This window comes from Daphnia pulicaria, chromosome 7, assembly GCF_021234035.1.
Source record: "Daphnia pulicaria isolate SC F1-1A chromosome 7, SC_F0-13Bv2, whole genome shotgun sequence".
Taxonomy (NCBI): Eukaryota; Metazoa; Arthropoda; class Branchiopoda; order Diplostraca; family Daphniidae; genus Daphnia; species Daphnia pulicaria.
In genome coordinates, this window is record NC_060919.1 from 4,517,275 (window position 1) to 4,535,824 (window position 18,550).

Sequence of the window (18,550 nt, forward strand, 5' to 3'; positions counted from 1 at the left end):
ATTTCAACCTCAGTTTAAATAATCTTTGCAATCAAACAAAAAATCTCTTTTGTGTCTTTGTTCTCCCGTTTTATAATCTAACATCTAGTCGAAATTCTGGGCTTGCAGATCGGCGATCAAGTGTCCTTGTTGAATTGATTAATTGACAGTCCCAGTTAACGGCACGCGAAGTGAACAAACCAATTTTCTATTGACATTTTTTTGTTGTCGGAGAACGAACCTTTCAAAATTTGCCGATGGGCGTTTTGGCAAGCTCAAAATGAGGTCTAACTGATCTCAAGGTTGATTGTACATACGAATTTAATCTAGTCTCTTATCTTTTATTCATTTTTTTGTGGAACAAGTCAAACTTGGCTAACTTTCCTGTCGCTGATTTAATAACGTCTACATTTCTGCTGTTGCAAGTTCTAGAGCATTTTGGGCTGTGTCTGCTGCAACTTTGGGAAATTCGAAGTTTCTCAAACTCTGCCTCTCCCTTGACTCACGTTTGAAATTCTACAGAAGAAAATTAAACAGAAATTGCTTCACTTTCATTATATTGAAGTCGCGGCTGACTTTTTAAAGAAAAACCGGAATTGACCGACTGAGGCACCACCCCGACTGCTGAGTGCTGTAGGCGGACTATCTAGAAATGTGAGTAATGCCATTTTTGTGGTCTAGAAAATGATTCGATGGATCTGAATGACGAGTTAGTATCCTCCTTACAAGGATGCTGGACATATAATCGATACGGATCCCAATTCAGAAGAGTCACTGCCGTTCTCCCGGATCAGATCATCAGCAGCCTCCGCCCTTGTGTACTTGAACTACATGCAGGGCAAATACACGAACAAATGTGGAGCATTCCACCTTTCGTTTATTCACCCCCTTCACTTTCTCTCACGGTATAACCGCGGAGTAACAGCAGCGCCTCCCACCATTTTTCGTTTCGACATTCAAGTCACGTTGCTATAAAAAAGGTTCACCTCTTGGCTTAAGGCATCAGTCCGATACCTGACTTAAAAATACACACAACCTGTACCAGCATCATGAAGGTAAAAATCGCCATTTACTTCTGATGGCGACAACAAAAAATGAAATTAAAAATTATTCGACCGTATTAATTATTCCAGTTTTTCATCCTGACCGCCCTCTTCGCCATTGCTGCCGCCAATTCCTACAAGACGGCCGCCAAATACGAAGAAGTCACTCACGTGAATGATTTTCATCATTGATGATATACCAAATAACAAATAAAATTCAATTTCGGATTTTATGGACATTTTGTTTTCAGGGTCCGCAGCCGTACAGCTTCGGTTACGACGTCAAAGATAAGGAAACGTACACAGATTTCGATCACGCCGAGCAAGCTGATGGCCGAGTGACCAGCGGATCTTACCGCGTCGAGCTCCCTGACGGCCGCACCCAGTTCGTGTCGTACAAGGCCGACGAGAACGGCAACGTCGCCGATGTCAAGTACGAAGGAGAGGCCCAGTATCCCGAGTACAAGGCCCCCGCCTACGCCAAAGCTAGTCCCTACACGCCGGCTTACACTTCTCCAGTCTACAACGCTCCAGCTTATGCCGGCCTTAGCTTCCCCCAATACAAAACGCCCAGCACTTATCCCGCCTATCCCAAACTGTAAATAACCCCAAATTTCCTATCATTTTTTTTTTTTAATCTCCTGATTATTTATTGACTGTCACAAGGCGTTGACGGCCACACTTACAATTATGGTCGATTGTTTTGATGACGCAATTCGCAAATGTAAATTATTATTCCTACAGAGTACACGTGTCTAAAAGGTGCTGTTCATAAACGACGCCATTACATTTTTCGTGATTTACTAAACCCCTCCTCCCTCTAAAACAACGGCATCATTTTTTCAAACCACTACCCATAGTTGAAATAGGTTTCCTCGTCAATTTTTATTTTTCTTTTGTATGTCCTCACCTCGAATTTTTTAGATTTCAATCGTCACAAAAATAGCTATTTTTTCCTCCCTAAAACGCGTAACTTCGTTTTATGGACGCCCACAATAATAATGCACAGCTCGAAAATTGCACAAGTGACGTGACGTAACAAAATCGAAATCAGTAATTATACACTATACAGTGTCAGATCAAATAATTTTACCGACTGTACCGCCCGAAGGCTTAGCGTCTTTTTACATACGTTCAGCTTTATTAACAAGTTGTTTAGACAATACGTCTTCAAACTGAATGAGCAATTGGCAATTTTCTCAACAAACTACGCATGCGGGACTGAGTGCAGGGCTTTTATGTAAAACAAATATTGTCAAAAAACGTTATTCTTTATTGACTTCATTATTCCTTGCATCATAAGTGCTATAGTTACATCACGAGAGATAAAGGCCTTCCCCGTATTTTTTGCTATGCATCGTGACTCATCATTGTTTGTTTTTTTCATTCTCTTTCAGAGCCACTGAAAGGTAGCAAAAGATGTTTTTTGCACATCATATTAATTCAAATTGGGCGATGAACAATCCGAATATGAACTGTTTGTTTTTCTTCAAAATTTGTATTTGCACATAATTAATTATAACTCAGACGGACAACCAAAAAGTTGCCGTATCAGAGTTTAACATTTTGGTTTGGTGGTCTTAAATTATCAAAATAGCCAATACATTAAGGTATAGGAGGCAATCAAGGATGAACACCATACATAATTAAAGACCTGTTGGAGTAAGTGTTCCAATTCTAATATTCCGGGGCGGAGTAAGCGGGAGCTTTATATGCGGGAGCAGAGGTAGTAGGAGCCACGTAAGCCGGAGCAGCGTAAGCGGCGGTGGTCGGAGCTGGAACGTATGCGGCAGTGGTGGTCGGAGCTTCATAAGCTGGAGCCGCATATGCTTGGGTAGTCGGGGCAACGTAAGCGACGGGAGCGGGAGCAACATAAGCCGGAGCAGCGTAGACAACTGGAGCCTTGTACGCGGGTGCTGGCGCAACGTAAGCGGGAGCTTTGTAGGCTGGGGCAGTGTAAACCGGAGCGACGTAGGGTTTGGGTTTGTACTCGGGCTCGACGAATTCCGGGTATTTGGCCTCACCTTCGTAGGTGACGGTGGCGACGTTTCCGTTCTTGTCGGCTCTGTAGTTGACGATCTGAGTGCGTCCGTCGGGGAGAACGACGCGGTAGGAGCCGCTGACTACGTGACCGTCGCTTTTCTCGGAGAAGGAGAAATCGGCGTAAGATTCTTCGTCCTTGATGTCATAACCAAATCTGTAGGGGCGTGGGTCCTGTAATTAATTCAAAAAAATGTTTGTGAGTTTTACAGTTGATCATATAGCCATCAATTGCCACTACTGCCAAAAGTTTGAGCTTTAAAGACTTACGTATTTGACTTCTTCGTATTTCGGCTTCACGTACTTTGGAGTCACGTACACGGGAGCTGGAGCCACGTACACAGCAGGGGCAGGAGCTTCGTACTTGGGAGCTTCATACTTAGGAACCGGAGCTTCGTACTTAGGTGCTGGGGCTACGTATTTAACAGCTGGGACTTCATATTTAGGAGCCGGGGCTTCGTATTTAGGAGCTGGGGCTTCGTATTTAGGAGCTGGGGCTTCGTATTTAGGAGCTGGGGCTTCGTATTTAGGAGCTGGGGCTTCGTACTTAGGTGCTGGGGCTACGTATTTAGGAGCTGGGGCTTCGTATTTAGGAGCTGGGGCTTCGTATTTAGGAGCTGGGGCTTCGTATTTAGGTGCTGGGGCTACGTATTTAACAGCCGGGGCTTCGTATTTCACAGCTGGGGCTTCATATTTAGGAGCTGGTGCTTCGTATTTAGGAGCTGGAGCTTCGTATTTAGGAGCTGGAGCTTCGTATTTGGGTACAGGAGCTTCATACTTAGGGGCTGCTGGAGCTGCGTACTTCATGGACTCGTATTTAGGAGAGTCATAAGCGGCCGTGACGGCGAAAAGGACTACGATAATGATGAACTGAAAGAGGTATAATAAAAATACGAGTTCAAAAACATTTTTCTGCTGTTATAATACTTATTCTATTTGACTTATTACCTTCATCTTGGAGTGGTTGTGAGTTGGTTGTTACAGTTTTAGAACTGATGCTTTTTCCCAACGCAGTCAAAGGCTTTTATAGCAATTTCGAGGAGGAAGTTGCGCGGGTGTATACGGGGAGGAATTCCGGTTGGAAAACAGAAAGTGAAATGAGGAAGGATCATCGTGTAATATGCGCAGTTAAGGAAGACCGTACATAGCTATTCCATCCAGAAGGATTCCAATTCGCCGGGGCCGGGACGATTTATCTGGTTCAAGAACAACCCACAGTCTGTGAAGGCTTGCACCTGTACACTTGATGACCTAGAAGAGATGATAGCCTGAATACTCTTTTGAAGATCGAATTTGCCCAGTGGGGAGTCCAGTAAGTTCTGCTTTTCCTCTTTCGAAACATGGAAGTTCACCTTGTTATTGTCTAGGAACAGCACAGCAATCTCGAGCGTGGCCAATAACAACAATAACAATAACAGCAACAACAACATCCCGCATTACGAAATATACGAATAACAAAAGCTTTCAGGACCTTGCACCATTAAAAACATGAACATGAATAATCATGTAATACAGCAAAAAAATTTGAATTCAATTATTTTTGTTTGCATTATAGCAAGGGGGATAATATTTTGTAATGTTCCTGGTCTTTTTACTGGAATTCAATGAAGGAAGGAAGAAAATTGAAGTCAAAGATATAAAAACAAAGTGGTTCGCATTGTGCCGGGCCATATGTATTCAGGGTATCTTTGCTTTTTGCTTTTTTTCGTCCTTCAAAATAACTGACAAACAAATGTCGTAACGGCGGCTGTCAGTTTTGTAGATGGCCATTTGGGTGCGGTCCTCCAAAAACATTTGGGCTAGATATTGCCAGCAGTTGGCGGGCGTGCCGCTGGATTCCTCAACCTTGAATAGATGAGAGATCTCCAGCCTCAAAACTGTATAAGGCCGAGCTATAACAAATCTGCGGTTACCAAAATACGACTGAAATTTAAATATTCAGATATAGTCAGAATAATCGGTTATACTTATTTAAATCCAAAACCACGCTATATTTATCAAGTTTAAACTCCGCGCGCTGTTGCGTGTATATACTGTATTTTTGGAAATGTCTTTTTTTTTTAAATTTTGGGGCACACGTTCTGCATGGCGGCCCAGCCTATATTAATCGTTTTATTATGCCGATCTCAATAAAAACGGTGGATTTCATAATTATATTTGGCTAGAGTCTGAGTCTGAGATTTCGAGAGTGAAAGTGCTGGGATGCCCAAGATCGCAACAGTTTATTGAGCTCTGCTCGAAATTTACAATTCGCTGGTATTTAGTTCAAACCAAACTTTTTATTGAGAATCTTTTTTTTTCCAAGTCGTCGTAAAACAGTCGAGGGACTCGAGGTCGAGACGTAACAAGTGGATGGCTAGGAATACTCCCCAGGCCCAAGGCCAGTGAGAGTTCAATTCTTGTGTGAGAATGTCCAATTAAAAAAAAGGACAACGGTGAACATTTTTTGAAACAAACCAAAACCGTTTGTTTTATTGGGCAGGCTAACACGTTTCGGAAAGACGATCGCCTTGTGGGAAGACTTGGCAAAATTTGGCAAAGACATATATGCTTTAATAATGTATAAAAGAACAGCGGTTTGGTTTTCTCATCTCATTATTATTTTTAGAGACGCAATATCAAAAACCGAAAGGCTTGGCAGTGGCAGTCGCTCTAGAATATGCAAACAAGGAATAATTGCATGAAATTAGGTCAGGGTTTGTCAGATTGAAATCAGCGCCCAAAAAAGCTTTTTTATCGAGGAATTTACCTTCTTTTTTATCAATAAGATTATTTTGCTTCGTTTTTTCCAGAAATACAAGTGTTCCAATTCCACCAAAAATATTGTCATTCGTACGTGAGTTGGCCGTCGGGAATATCTCCGCACCATGTAGTTAATTTTTTGAGTTATGAGTAAATGAATTAAAACTATAATTTTTTTTTCCAGTTATTCTATTTCAGAATTCAGACAGACGAATAAATTTTCATTTCTAGTGACATGAAAACACACACACGATATTTCTTTTGGTAGTTTGAATTTGTACAGAACTATATAGACGGAGACGACCACTCACTTTTTTGGAATTTGTGATGTCGCCTTCGAATAAATTATAATCTTGATCTTCATTAAATATATAGTCATCAGTACACATGATGGCGGAAGCTTCAATATTTGGGGTAAGCAGCTGGGTAAACAGCGGGGGTTTTGTAGGCCGATCTGAAGATCGGAGCCATGTATTCCGGAGCGGAATAAACCGGCGCCTTGTAGGCCGGAGCAGAGTAAGCCGGAGCTGTGTAAGCCGGGGCAGAGTAAGCCGGAGCAGAGTATGAGGGAGCTTTGTATGCCGGAGCAGAGTAAGCGGGAGCCTTGTAAGCCGGAGCAGGGTAAGCCGGAGCAGAGTAAGAGGGAGCTTTGTATGCCGGAGCAGAGTAAGCGGGAGCCTTGTAAGCCGGAGCAGGGTAAGCCGGAGCAGAGTAGGCGGGAGCTTTGTATGCCGGAGCAGAGTAAGCGGGGGCCTTGTAGGCCGGAGCAGCCGGAGCAGAGTAGGCGGGGGCAGCTTTGTATTCGGATTCATCGGGATACTGGGCCTCTCCTTCGTAGGTGACATCGGCGACATTGCCGTTCTCGTCGGCTCGGTAGGTGACGATCTGGGTGCGGCCGTCGGGGAGTTCGACGCGGTAAGATCCGCTAATCACTTTGCCGTCGCTCTCCTCGGTGTGGACGAAGTCGTTGTAAGTATCCTCGTCCTTAACATCCCACGAAAAACTGTAAGGTTGTTTCTCCTAAGTATAAAACAAGTCGTCAAATTATTATTTGTTGGACAGCTGGAATAACATGATCAGGAGATATACACTCACGTAATCAGGTTTGGCGGGAGCCTCGTATTTCGACTGGACGTAATCGCTGGTCTTATAAGTCCCGGCGGCGGCGACGGCGAAGAGAGCGGCGAAGATGAAGAACTGGAAAATGAAACGATTGGTTATATAAGAATTATGGCACTTTCGTTGGGTGACAACGTGTTGAGAGCGCTGAGAAGAGCAGATTGCAGCATCACTAAACTCTATGCGCACAGGAATGTTGTTTACCTTCATTGTGGAGGGAGCTGTGAATCGACTGGAAACAGTTGTGCAACTGATATTGTTCAACTTGCCAGTCAAACGTTTATATAGCTGCGATTTTTTTCGGGGGAGTCTACTTCATCTATGATGGATATTTCGGCCTGAAGCGAAAGTGTAACGGAGAACAATGTGCGATAGCAATGGCCATAATCGGAGCCCAGCAACATTTATCTTAGGCTACTCTTATTTAGTTCAAGATCACTCGACAATGCGAAGCCTCCCTCAACACATGCGTGAGACTCGAACGAAGGTTTCGGGTGCATTATTATTAGGTAGAACGCCTCAAATCTCCCGCTGTTGTCGTATTATCCCGAATAGGAAATAGTGCGAGCATAAGTATAGAGTGGATTATGCGAATATGGTCCAACCTCAAAACTCTAACATATCATCAACGGCGAGAAGAATTTTGGCGATTACTTGGCAAGTGTCCGTGAAATTCCGGACGACTTGTCTTTTGGAGTAAAAGTAACGTGATTTTTGTGCACAATGTATAATAGCACCTGCCACATTCCCACAAAGGAATGATTTCGCTGATTTTACGCAAGAGTTTCGTAATGGAAAATTTTGAATGAATATTTTGCTCCATCATGAATTATTGTCAAGTTACATCTTACACCAAACACGAATTTAACATTTTCCTCATCATCAGCAAAAAAAGAGGTTTAGTCGGGTTTAGTGCACTTTGACTTCGTACTACGGGTCTTATTTGTGATTTGACTTGACAGAAATGATTTGACTGACCAGCAGACACTTTGACATCAAAAGAGTGTGCAATAAGCTCACTCTAGTTGAGATTGCGAGTTAATCGAACGTCTTTCTCAAATGTCCCTCGTGAGTCATGAACTACGTATATCTGCTTGAACTCTTATTGGAGCCAGTAATTGGTTTTCCCCACAACGAATAAAATTTTTTTATCGTTATTTTTTTTATTTTTATCAAAAGTTTTGTTTTTGTCGGTTTTAGTTTGTTTTGCGAGGACGAAATAATGATTGAAACCAAACATGGAAGATTTTTGTTTTTTTAAATGGTCGAATTGTATTTAATAAATAAATGAGACGACTATGGATTATAGTCGCCATCATATATCTTTGACTTTCAAATTTTCATTATCAACGACATTCACTCGGAAAATATTTGAAGGAAAAAGGAATTATTTTTAATATTTAGGATAGGCAGGAACGGGCTTGTAGGCCGCGGGTTTGTAGGCCGGAGTGGGGGCCTTGTAGGCTGGGGCAGAGTAAGTGGGGGCCTTGTAGGCGGGAGCGGAGTAGGTGGGGGCCTTGTAGGCGGGAGCGGGGGCTTTGTACTCGGGAGCCTTGTAGGCTGGTGCGGGGTAAGCGGGAGCGGGGTAAGCCGGGGCAGGGTAGGAAGCAGCGGGCTTGTATGCGGGCTTGTATGCGGGCTCCTCGGGGTATTTGGCCTCTCCTTCGTATTTCACATCGGCGTTGTATCCGTCCTTATCGGCCTTGTAGGTGACGATTTGGGTGCGGCCATCGGGGAGAGCAACGCGGTAAGATCCGGTGACGACGTTGTAGTCGGATTTCTCAGAGTGGAGGAAATCGTTGTAGGATTCCTTATCCTGGACGTCGTATTCGAAGCTGTACGGCTGGGGAGCCTGTCAAAAATGCCAATTGGAAATGTTTAATCGATCCTAGAAGTGATTTGATCACATTCAGACTCACATAAGTAACTTCCTCGTATTTAGCTTCGTATTTGGGAGCGTATTCGGGAGCTTTGTAAGAGTTGGCGGCAGCGACGGCGACGAGGGCGGCGAGGATGAAGAACTACATAATGGAAGAGAAAATGGAATAATCATTCAACTGCTGCTGATGGGTGCTGTTCCAGATGATTGAATTTGAAATGATTGGCCGTTTATTATTTACCTTCATGTTGGAGATGTGAGAGTTGGTTGAGGCAGCTGGAAGAACTGATGCTTTGGAGTTGGCCAGTCGAGCGTTTTATACCCAAGACTATCGCGTCATTGTCTAGTAGGCAGATGTATGTGTGAAAGACGTGGGCGTATTGGGTGGAGCAGGTACTTGATGAGGATTTTACCTGCGAGTGAAAGTGAATGCGGAGAAGGGGGCGACGGAAATTATGAATAGCACCTCTAAATACAAGCCCGGCAAAACCATTTCTAGGTATAAGACGAATTGTTCCACATTTGGAAGCTTTTGTACTCTATGTAGTTCATGCGCGGCAAGGCAATGAACGTAATACGTTGGCGGCATCAGAAGAGAACGTGCACAAATATTACACGATTTTATCTCCGCGGGCCAACGTGTTGGCCAAAGAAATTGTCGGAACCCGTAATTCGCCCGCAATCATTTCACTTTATAGCCAATTTTTTTATATAACTCGGCATAATAGCTATTTATTATATTAGCCTCTGATCTTGAAATGTTAATACCAGTTTCATTAGCGGATGAATGATGAGACTCTGGATGATCTCAAGACGAAAAGAATTGGCTTTACCTTTATGAATGATGGTCTCACTCTTAAGGAATCTCAAGACGCTGAACTACTTTCTCCAACACATTCCTATACTTAGAATTGATATATGTGCGTGCTCTAAGAAGTGAGCTATCAAACGCCTAGGCTCTACATAGTAGATCTTCATATGTGCAAGTGACTCGGCAAAATGCCATAAGGTTACTTTATGAGCTGTTATTATTACAACTCGAATATTGATCGAATATGATTTACTATGCATCAGAGCCGAAGGGCTTGTCAGAACGGCAAAAAGGTGTAATTTCCTAAAAAACTGGGTCAGGGTTTCCGAGATTATAATCACTTTTGTTGCCACATATTCATATTTTTTTTTTGGTTATCATTGTGGTTGTTTGATCGGGTGTGCCCCAGTTCTAGCTAATGATAAATTTGATCCAGATTCTTTATATTTGCACCTCCAACGAAAGTAAGATGTCTTTATGGTTTTCTGGAAATTTTGAACGTCGCATACAGTACCCGCATATGTAGCCACTGATTTTTTTTTTGAATTTCCAACAAATTCGTTTTTTTAATTGAAAAGTTCCAGACACCAAATTTTGCCAACTTATTGTATTTTTTAAATAAATCAAACGGTCATGACGTTGCCGTTGATAAATATCTTTGAACCACGATCTTCATTCATTTCATTTAGCTCAATAAATAAGGCAATAGGGAGGATTGGAGGAATTAGTATTTGGGGTAGGCGGGGGCCTTGTAGGCTGGTGCGGGGTAAGCGGGAGCGGGGTAAGCTGGGGCAGAGTAGGCTGGGGCAGAGTAAGCGGGCTTGTATGCGGGCTCCTCGGGGTATTTGGCCTCTCCTTCGAACTTGACATCGGCGGTGTATCCGTCCTTATCGGCCTTGTAGTTGACGATCTGGGTGCGGCCATCGGGGAGAGCGACGCGGTAAGATCCGGTGACGACGTTGTAGTCGGATTTCTCGTTGTGCTCAAAGTCGTTGTAAGATTCCTTATCCTGGACGTCATATCCGAAGCTGTAGGGCTGGGGAGCCTGTCAAACCAAATTCAAATGTTAATTTTGACGAAAGCTTTTTTGTTTTATAATATTGAAGCAAAAGGAAACTCACGTAAGTGACTTCTTCGTATTTGGGAGCCTCGTATTTAGGAGCGTACTCAGCGGCCTTGTAGGAGCTGGCAGCAGCGACGGCGAAGAGAGCAGCGAAGATGATGAACTGGAACATTTGCCAAAAAAGAAAAAGAAAGAAAAATGAAAGATGAAAACGAAAGTTCAGATGGATGGGCTTTCAGATGTGCGCTGGAAATCCAACGTGAAATAACAGCTGTTGTAGAGTCGCTTTCGGATTGTTATACCTTCATGTTGGAGATGTGAGTTGCTCGAGACAGTTGTAGATGAACTGGTGATTCAGTCGTGACCGACTAAGGCTTTATATACACGGTGAGACGTTCACAAGCTATTATCAAATGCCCCGTCACTTCACCTCTATGTGGGAAGTGCTTTGCATAACCTTTCGAGTGCTGAGAGAAAGTGAATATACAACACAGCAAAGGCTAACTAGTTGCCAATCGAATACGGCAAAGTCACATTAGATTCTAGTACTAGATGCTATGAGAAATGGCTCTAGGTAATATTGAATTCGGTTGAAATGTAGTTCAAGTCCGAATACGGCCAAGGCTCACTGCTCGAGTGACCTAGAGAATATACAAAAACATTAGACAGCCGAAATCAAAATGATTCCTCGAGCCATCAAGTTTATAATATTTTTATAAGGAAAATTTTTTTTATAGAACAGCAGCCTTTCACTATATGCCGGTAAAAATGATTTCCCTTTTAATAATTTGATTCTTTTGTGGCCTACTCCTTGACAGGCCTATAGGCCCTATACCGGCCGCTGTATTATGTATTAATTTTTTTATTTCTTCAATGGTGTCAACACCCAGCGGTGGCTGTTTTGCATATTTGAATAAAAAAAAAATTTCCCTGGCGTATCCTACATCAAGAATGACAAGATAAATTATCCATCGAGCATGAAAAGTGCAACCGGTCACCGATAAGCCCAATCGGTACAAGTTTCACGTATCGGCCGTAAAAGGCATTCCGCCTGCTGCATAATCTCTCTGTCCATCAACAAAAGAGTATTTCTATTTCACGTATGGAATATATTATTTATGCGTGAATGTGCGGGGAGAATACATCTATCCACCTTTCGTCATCGTGATTCTTCCTCGGTTGAAATGTTTGCAGAGCACTGAGACTGCAGTCAGTAGCAACAGCTATACATGGCTGTGATGCCTTTCGGTCGTTGCGTTCCTTTCTCTTTCGTTTGGCGCATACCAAATCATCCGTCTTTCCTTTTTTAGAAATATGTACCGTAACAACAGCGCACCAGACTAGTCTGATGGCGTAATCACGTCGTGTGGAGCCCCCCTCCCGATTTGCGGTTATCGGCTAGCCGACTGTCTGAGAACTATACATACTCCGATTTTTTTTTTAATTCATGGATCCTCTCCGTTTTCAATGTTATGTAGAAGCGCCAATTATTGCTGTAAGGTTTATCGCACCGTGAAAACATTTGAAAGTGAATTTGAACGGCGATGGTATACTATTCCTGTTTCGTGAGGCCAAAGGCGAGATTCTCGAGTGTGTATTCGAACGAATAATTTTGATTGGATTTCCCCGTGAACTCAATTTCTCTATAAATCTTGACCGGGTGTATTTTTTTTAAGCTGGTATTATTGAAATACGCGGAAGTGACATTTTCGTTCATTTCTAATTTTGATTTCTCTTATTTTTCAACTTTCCAAGCGTAGTATACGGGAGCGTTTAGGCACGAGTCCACGACAAGTCTGCAGATGTGATTCCAGTTCGGGTGAAAACGATTCAAAGTTGATCTGATTTAATCCCGGCACTCTCTGCTTCCTCATCTTTTCGAGTTATATTTCGACTGCTGGCCCCGTATAGGAAACTTGTTCGACGATTCAGACCGCTGGATGAAACAGGTGGGACATTGCTATCGCTGTGACGCCCAGCCACCATCAACTTATTGTGGCCGCGTCAAACGATTTGACTGATATTCAGCCAGGGCAGTCCAGTTTTTCCTGACACTCCAAAGAACCCGTCAAACTCAAGAAATCTATGCTATGCGACCTTTTTTTCTATTAGGTTATTGCCACTCGCCTTTTTGTATCTATTCAAATTAGTAAACCGTTCTAAATTTTTTCATCTAGCGCACTTTCATTATCGGTGCCCAGCCCAATCGCAATTTATGTAGAAATTCAAATTATCTCGGAGATGATTTTTTTAAAGGAGTTGCTGAGTCCATTGAAAGTTGAACCTCAACCAGTTTGAACTCTGTCTGGGTGAGAGTTGAACCAGGAAAGTTTTCTGGTTAATTCGGTGGTTGATTTTTAGAAAAATCTTTGCGTTTCAGATTTTATCCCAATACTTATAGCCAAAGGGAAGATATCAAGAGTTTCCCGTTGGTGTCTAGAACTAACAACTAAAATTTTACTTTTGAGAAATTCAATTAGTCTAAGGGCCTAGCTACATTATGTGTCTTTAATAAAAGTTGGAATGACTGGCCATTCAGATTTCAAGAGAAACTTTCTCAAAAGATTTTTGGCACCTGCAACTATATAAAAATAAGTAAAATAGATTTCAGTATGATTTTTCCATTCGTTAAAATAAAGCAAACAATAAAGAAAAAAAAAGCTCAGAACTCGATACGTGGTGCCAGTTATTCCAGTTTTACCTCGTTTATTTCGTTCAATAAAAACCAAAGCCTTTTACAGTTGTTAAAAAAAAAAGCTGACTTGCGTGAATAACGCGCTGTCTTCAAGTCGCGCGCGTTTTGAAAGGGAATATGTTCTTATGTGGAACAGTAGGTTACTTAGCTGGAAGCTTTGGAAAGTGTCTAGATGCAACCTAGGCCACACCTTTCCAATGGAAAATCCGGTTGCTGTCGCCGTTGTTCTATGTTCTATTCACTCTTTTATTCTACGGTCCTATATTATATGACACTGGTTCAATAAAAATGAAAACGTCTATACGTCAATAATAAAATGATTTTCTTATGCCTTTATATGTTTTGGCCATCTATTATACAATCAATAAATAATTATTAGAGGCCCCCCGTCATATGAAAAAAAAAAGAAATTGCGAGGGAAAGAGATAGATAACAAGTAAGATCATTTTTGATACACAAATACGTGAGAATTAAATGGAAAGTGATGAGTGGCATCGTAAACATTTTCGCTTTATTTAAGGCTATACATCCTCCCCGTGGTCGTTTAGGAAAACGTCCATTCAGCTCTGCATGGACGACTGATGATTTTGGTATTGCGTAACAAGTCGACTGCGGTCGTGTCGGACTAATTGCCCAGTTGTTTGTTTCAGGTTTGTTTAGTCTAGACGACGGGAGTTTGTTTAAAAAAGAACGATGCAATTTTTAATAGGAGTTGTACGAAGTGCCGATGACGTAATCGGCCTGTTTAGCATTCTGTTGCAAATATGTCGAATAACTGATAGGGTTGTACGCCGATTGTTTGGGAACGTCTTTCAGGTAATCAAAGTCAGAAGGCTCTTCTCGCTTATTCTCGTGCTGGCCTATCACTTTCTTTCGGTAGGCAGCGAAGAAAGTGCTGGCATAGGGCGGACCTCTTTTGTTATTTCCCTTTTCAGGAGAATTCGGTTTCGCCTGGTCAAACGGTTTGGTGTTGCCGAAATCGCTTGCGGTCTGCCACTTAAATCTTTCAGCCGCGGCAACCTTCACCTAGAGACAATTATGGAAATGATATGACTGTCGGTAAAAATGCCGTGCGAACATGAATAACCCGGCCACTCACGTAGGAATCTTCCTCGGAAGAATACCCGGCAGAGACGATGACCAGTACTGCAGTCAACATGATGATAGCCTGTGATGAATAAAGCAAAAAATACTTTGAATTAAAACATTTATAGCATACGCAAGCATTATAGCTACCTTCATGACGATCGCTGATTGGAACCGCATCGTCGAGGAGGAATGAAATTGACAAAGACTCGGTTTTCGTCTTTTATAGGTGAGATTGAGACGACATTCAATAACAGTCACGCGACCAACCCCCCACATGCATGTCTATTTAAAAAGTGGCCTTTACAGAGGGTCGTGAAATTGCGCCATATCCTCATCGTTTGCGCGATATAGCGGATAACACGCCATTTAACGTATATAATGGAAGATTTTGCAACGTCCGGACGAAGGACGTGCGAATGAAAAATAATGGAAAGCCAATACGTATGCACTAAACATTGATGATTTATTGGCACTCAATTCAATCTCAGGGTAGCCTAGATATAAATTGCACCTGAAAATAACATGCACTTTCTCTTGGATTTGTATTGCTGCTGTTGGCGTATTGCATTGTTTGTCAATTAAACGAGGCGATGTTTCCCTCTCAAGGGTAATGGCTCTTTCTTCATTGTGGGAATGCTCATCACGTCGATCACACTATAGTGTGCAATGTCGCTCCGGTGTTTGCACAACAATAAAAATCCAATGGAGTCTGGGGGGGGGGGGACTTTTTTTTCTGCCATAATTCCGAACATGGAGGTATGCACTGTCCTGTCATGTTTTATTCAATTGCACTTTACATCCTTTCCATTCACCGGCGTTAAGTATCGCTATCGGTACACGTGCCCTCACGGTTCTCAAGGGAACTATTGCACACCCGGGGTAAAGTCCCGTCTATGATAGATTTCTTTCCGTTCTGCATCATCGGAACCGAACGAATAGTTCGCCGAGTTCGCCTTTTCAAAACTCGTTCCTTTTGTACCGCACCCGACTTCCAATTTAATTTAATAGGATATTCGCAATCGGGGAAATGAATGTGCTCATGGCGCTTAACCATCTAAAAAAAAACTTTGTCTTTTCAAATCAATAATACAATAAATAAAAATAATAAAAATAAAAATAATTCCGCTCAAAGTTCAAATCCAAACTCCAAAGGCGATATTTTTTTTGAAAAGTCTCTTTCGCCGACTACTAGATGGCTCCCGTGTGGTTGGGCGAGGCCTAAATAGAAAACACAATCGCGCGGCTTCAACTTTTGGTTTTCGTTTCGTTTTAGCATGTTTTAGTATTGTTATCATGATTGCAATATTGTGCTTGTGTTCTTCAGTTCTAGCAAATCAATTTAATTACCCTAATTCTACTAATAAAATTTTGGTGTAGCACAAACTATACCAATTGATGACAAACAGAATCCATGACCATGAGATCATGGGTTTGCCAGGAGTTTCCTGAAATTGTTATGGTAAGCAACATCCTCAGCAGTTATGTTATGAAACAAATAGAAATAGGTATAGTTGAAGTGATTTATTAAAATTAAAAATCTGCAATTTATTGCATCTCTTGTTTTGAGTTGCAGATGTTGTGTTTCAATGTCACATAGTTGGAGTCAAGAGTCGGAGTTGGCATACCAGATCATCAGCTTTTGGATCCCAGAATCACTGCTTTATGAAAATGGTAAAGGCCAGAGGTTAAATTTTTAGTGCATATGCTTATTTTGCCCCCACCTCTTATCAAATAGAGGTTTGAGTACATACTAACAAACTCACATTTTTGATGAATCAAGTTATTGTTATTATTGTTGACGAGCCACTTTTCTCTGGGTCCTTAAACTGGACTTCACAAGCCACTGGTAACAATGACCTTATTATTGAGCTGAATTTAAACAACTCTTGACAAGAAAAAAGTGCATCTAATCATGTATTTATATTATATTTATAGGTAATCAAATTTTGAAACATTTCTGTTTATTCTAAGTTTCTGATGACCTGCACCTTTGCATTCATTCATTTACATTGCACAAGAAATTTTTTAATCTCTTGATCTTGAATCCTTATCAAAATAAATAAATGATTTATGTTAGAAGACCAGCTCGTTTGCATACATGATTTTTCATTTTTTAGATAGTCTTTTTTAACTGGTTGTTTGATTAGCTCACACTTCCTATGTATAATGTAATATGACGAGTCAGATTTTATTTCAATGGGAAATGAAAAGGGGTCAATGTTTTATTAACTTTTTCACAGTTGCTTTACAATTAAAACTTACAAAAGGCCATAATTTCAAATATCATGTACCAGCTTCAATGAGATTCGTAAAATGGAACGTGCAGTTGCTGCAGAGTGCAGACGAATATACCATAACGTCTGCAAGGATATCGTAACGTGGATTTTCCCTCATGTAAATTCCTGGATATTTAATTACGCTTAGTTTATAATATCTTTTTTAAAGATGAATATTACGTGAAATTTTCTTTTTCGAGCGATACAATTAAATTGAAAGAGTTGAAATAGAGATAAAGTTCACAAAAATCTGAAATAGTGCTCGCTTGGCTCGTTGCAAACGCAGTGATCCGAGTAGGAGTCTATATATAGGAGTGTCCTAATCCCTTTAACTTATGAATTTTAGAAGTTTTTCTACACTTTCTCAAACAAACTATTCCCCTGATTTTCACTTGAAGTTCATTGATACGTCGAAGTAGTCTCGTTCTTGAAAATGAGTTTTTCGAAGAAGTTGAAGAGTTGGTTTCGTACGAAGAAGAGGAGCGTAATTGTCAAGGAAAAGTCGACATGCGTCCTCTTAAGTTTGATTTACTTTGAAGAAGATCGATATGTACCGAATTGTCCGATAGTTACTTGTGGTCGTCAAAATGCGCTGACACAAGTTTGGACATTGAATGAACATATCTCAACTCCAGTCGACAACGAGAAGCTCCTGGATGTCATTCAACAATCTGCTAAGCCTTCTCTCCCCCAGCAGAAAGAGGACACTCTTCCTCCCGTTACCATCCCGGAAGCGTCAACTTTGGTCCCCGTGGCGGTGGAAGATGACAAGTCAGCGGCGGAGTATAGTACTGATTACCCAACATTTATTGACGCAGAGGTACAAACGGATCAAGTAGAGGCGCAGGAAACGGCAGTCGTCGACGTGGACACTCAAACTTCATCGGCAACTATCGAAGATTTTCCGCTACATCCGGATCCGATAGTTGCGCCGATTCAGCACTCTGACTCCCAGATTCGTCCCGTTGATAATGAAGATCTAACGCAGCCAATCGTACACCTATTATCCCCCGAACCTGCTGTGACTCCTGCTCACACGATTGATTACAAGGATATGTATGACAATACTTGCAGACAGTTTTCAGCGATGCACCGACGGGTGCGAGGGCTTATCTCTTCCCGTGCCGTTTTACAACGCGAAAACGTAAGACTCGTTGACCAACTCGAGATAAAGAACAGAGAGCTCGAAGAAGAAATTGCCTCGTCAAGTAAGAATTTGAAAGATTTGGAAAGCGAACACAGCGCCAACCTGGAGAAAATGAGAGGTTTTCACAACACCTTGCTCGAGAACCGTAACATCAAAATCGCTGAACTCGAGCAAACCATCTCAGATTTAAACCAAAAACTCGATGACTTCGAAGATGACAGCCGGACAGAAATGCAAGAAACGAGGAAAAGGTATTCAGTCGTCATCCGAAAGCATAATGAATACTTACAGCAACTAGAATCCCGCATTGAGGAGTTAACGAAGCATAACACCGAGTTAAACCTGTCTATTGACGAACTGGAACTTGCCTCCTTCTCCCTGCCGAATTACTACAAACTTCTGGGTGTGGAACGCGGGAAGGCCTCCAAAGAAAAGGTCCAAAGTTGCTTCCGCAAGAAGATGCGTCCCATACATCCGGACAAGATGAAACCCGACGCGGACGAGAAAGCCTTGGCTAAAGCAAAAGCATTAGGTGAAGCCCTTCATAGAGGAAGACTGATTCTATCGGATCCGAATCTCAAAGAACATTACGACGAATGGATCGATATGATTGATATAAAAAACGCTGAAGATAGGATTCGAGAGTATGAGGCCAATGAGGCTCGCT

The 18,550-nt window shown here is 41.9% G+C and overlaps 6 protein-coding genes and 1 long non-coding RNA gene across 18 annotated transcripts; 2 read left to right on the forward strand and 5 right to left on the reverse strand.

Moving 5' to 3' along the window:
* The first annotated feature begins 913 nt into the window (after window positions 1-913).
* Window positions 914-1,811, forward strand: LOC124350124 (cuticle protein 8-like). Its single transcript, XM_046801143.1, has 3 exons — window positions 914-1,034; window positions 1,113-1,193; window positions 1,274-1,811. The coding sequence occupies exons 1-3, from the start codon at window positions 1,029-1,031 to the stop codon at window positions 1,622-1,624; spliced, it is 438 nt and encodes a 145-aa protein (XP_046657099.1). The 5' UTR covers window positions 914-1,028; the 3' UTR covers window positions 1,625-1,811.
* Window positions 1,812-2,498: 687 nt separating this feature from the next.
* On the reverse strand, window positions 2,499-4,159 carry LOC124349799 (extensin-2-like). Its single transcript, XM_046800648.1, has 3 exons — window positions 4,011-4,159; window positions 3,333-3,932; window positions 2,499-3,236 (listed from the first exon to the last, which is right to left on the reverse strand). Exons 1-3 carry the CDS (start codon window positions 4,014-4,016, stop codon window positions 2,700-2,702), a joined length of 1,143 nt encoding a protein of 380 aa, XP_046656604.1. The 5' UTR covers window positions 4,017-4,159; the 3' UTR covers window positions 2,499-2,699.
* A 1,975-nt stretch (window positions 4,160-6,134) lies between these two features.
* LOC124349963 (adhesive plaque matrix protein-like) lies at window positions 6,135-7,233 on the reverse strand. Of its 7 annotated transcripts, none has more exons than XM_046800925.1 (5): window positions 7,128-7,233; window positions 6,900-7,001; window positions 6,597-6,824; window positions 6,528-6,557; window positions 6,135-6,482 (listed from the first exon to the last, which is right to left on the reverse strand). In XM_046800925.1, the coding sequence occupies exons 1-5, from the start codon at window positions 7,131-7,133 to the stop codon at window positions 6,207-6,209; spliced, it is 642 nt and encodes a 213-aa protein (XP_046656881.1). In that variant the 5' UTR covers window positions 7,134-7,233; the 3' UTR covers window positions 6,135-6,206. The 7 variants fall into 7 exon arrangements, with proteins under 7 accessions (XP_046656881.1, XP_046656882.1, XP_046656883.1 ...); XM_046800926.1 differs by having other exon boundaries at window positions 6,135-6,407; window positions 6,453-6,482; window positions 6,528-6,824; XM_046800927.1 differs by lacking the exon at window positions 6,528-6,557.
* Window positions 7,234-8,316: 1,083 nt separating this feature from the next.
* On the reverse strand, window positions 8,317-9,049 carry LOC124348519 (adhesive plaque matrix protein-like). Its single transcript, XM_046798747.1, has 3 exons — window positions 9,044-9,049; window positions 8,843-8,944; window positions 8,317-8,775 (listed from the first exon to the last, which is right to left on the reverse strand). The coding sequence occupies exons 1-3, from the start codon at window positions 9,047-9,049 to the stop codon at window positions 8,317-8,319; spliced, it is 567 nt and encodes a 188-aa protein (XP_046654703.1).
* A 1,156-nt stretch (window positions 9,050-10,205) lies between these two features.
* Window positions 10,206-11,086, reverse strand: LOC124350129 (cuticle protein 10.9-like). Its single transcript, XM_046801151.1, has 3 exons — window positions 10,979-11,086; window positions 10,735-10,839; window positions 10,206-10,658 (listed from the first exon to the last, which is right to left on the reverse strand). Exons 1-3 carry the CDS (start codon window positions 10,982-10,984, stop codon window positions 10,338-10,340), a joined length of 432 nt encoding a protein of 143 aa, XP_046657107.1. The 5' UTR covers window positions 10,985-11,086; the 3' UTR covers window positions 10,206-10,337.
* A 2,590-nt stretch (window positions 11,087-13,676) lies between these two features.
* On the reverse strand, window positions 13,677-14,685 carry LOC124350062. Of its 2 annotated transcripts, none has more exons than XM_046801073.1 (3): window positions 14,608-14,685; window positions 14,471-14,539; window positions 13,677-14,391 (listed from the first exon to the last, which is right to left on the reverse strand). In XM_046801073.1, exons 1-3 carry the CDS (start codon window positions 14,635-14,637, stop codon window positions 14,074-14,076), a joined length of 417 nt encoding a protein of 138 aa, XP_046657029.1. In that variant the 5' UTR covers window positions 14,638-14,685; the 3' UTR covers window positions 13,677-14,073. The 2 variants fall into 2 exon arrangements, with proteins under 2 accessions (XP_046657029.1, XP_046657028.1); XM_046801072.1 differs by having other exon boundaries at window positions 13,677-14,397; window positions 14,608-14,677.
* Window positions 14,686-15,662: 977 nt separating this feature from the next.
* LOC124350278 lies at window positions 15,663-16,541 on the forward strand. 5 transcript variants are annotated; one of them, XR_006920641.1, is made up of 4 exons: window positions 15,663-15,965; window positions 16,034-16,131; window positions 16,196-16,306; window positions 16,396-16,541. It is a non-coding gene; the product is annotated as an uncharacterized LOC124350278 (long non-coding RNA). The 5 variants fall into 5 exon arrangements; XR_006920642.1 differs by having other exon boundaries at window positions 15,663-15,919; window positions 16,241-16,306; XR_006920643.1 differs by having other exon boundaries at window positions 15,663-15,970; window positions 16,028-16,306.
* Window positions 16,542-18,550: the final 2,009 nt, after the last annotated feature.

Coding starts and splice junctions, on each gene's coding strand:
- LOC124348519 (XM_046798747.1), bottom strand. Junction 8,776..8,842: donor AATACGAGGAAGTTACTTAT/GTGAGTCTGAAT, acceptor CATTTTTGACAG/GCTCCCCAGCCGTACAGCTT.
- LOC124350124 (XM_046801143.1), top strand. Junction 1,194..1,273: donor AATACGAAGAAGTCACTCAC/GTGAATGATTTT, acceptor TTTTGTTTTCAG/GGTCCGCAGCCGTACAGCTT.
- LOC124349799 (XM_046800648.1), bottom strand. Junction 3,237..3,332: donor AATACGAAGAAGTCAAATAC/GTAAGTCTTTAA, acceptor AATTAATTACAG/GACCCACGCCCCTACAGATT.
- LOC124349963 (XM_046800921.1), bottom strand. Junction 6,825..6,899: donor CTCCCGCCAAACCTGATTAC/GTGAGTGTATAT, acceptor TTTTATACTTAG/GAGAAACAACCTTACAGTTT.
- LOC124350062 (XM_046801072.1), bottom strand. CDS start 14,637: ATGCGGTTCCAATCAGCGATCGTCATGAAG. Junction 14,540..14,607: donor AATCAGCGATCGTCATGAAG/GTAGCTATAATG, acceptor TATTCATCACAG/GCTATCATCATGTTGACTGC. Junction 14,398..14,470: donor CTTCCGAGGAAGATTCCTAC/GTGAGTGGCCGG, acceptor AATTGTCTCTAG/GTGAAGGTTGCCGCGGCTGA.
- LOC124350129 (XM_046801151.1), bottom strand. Junction 10,659..10,734: donor AATACGAAGAAGTCACTTAC/GTGAGTTTCCTT, acceptor TTGGTTTGACAG/GCTCCCCAGCCCTACAGCTT.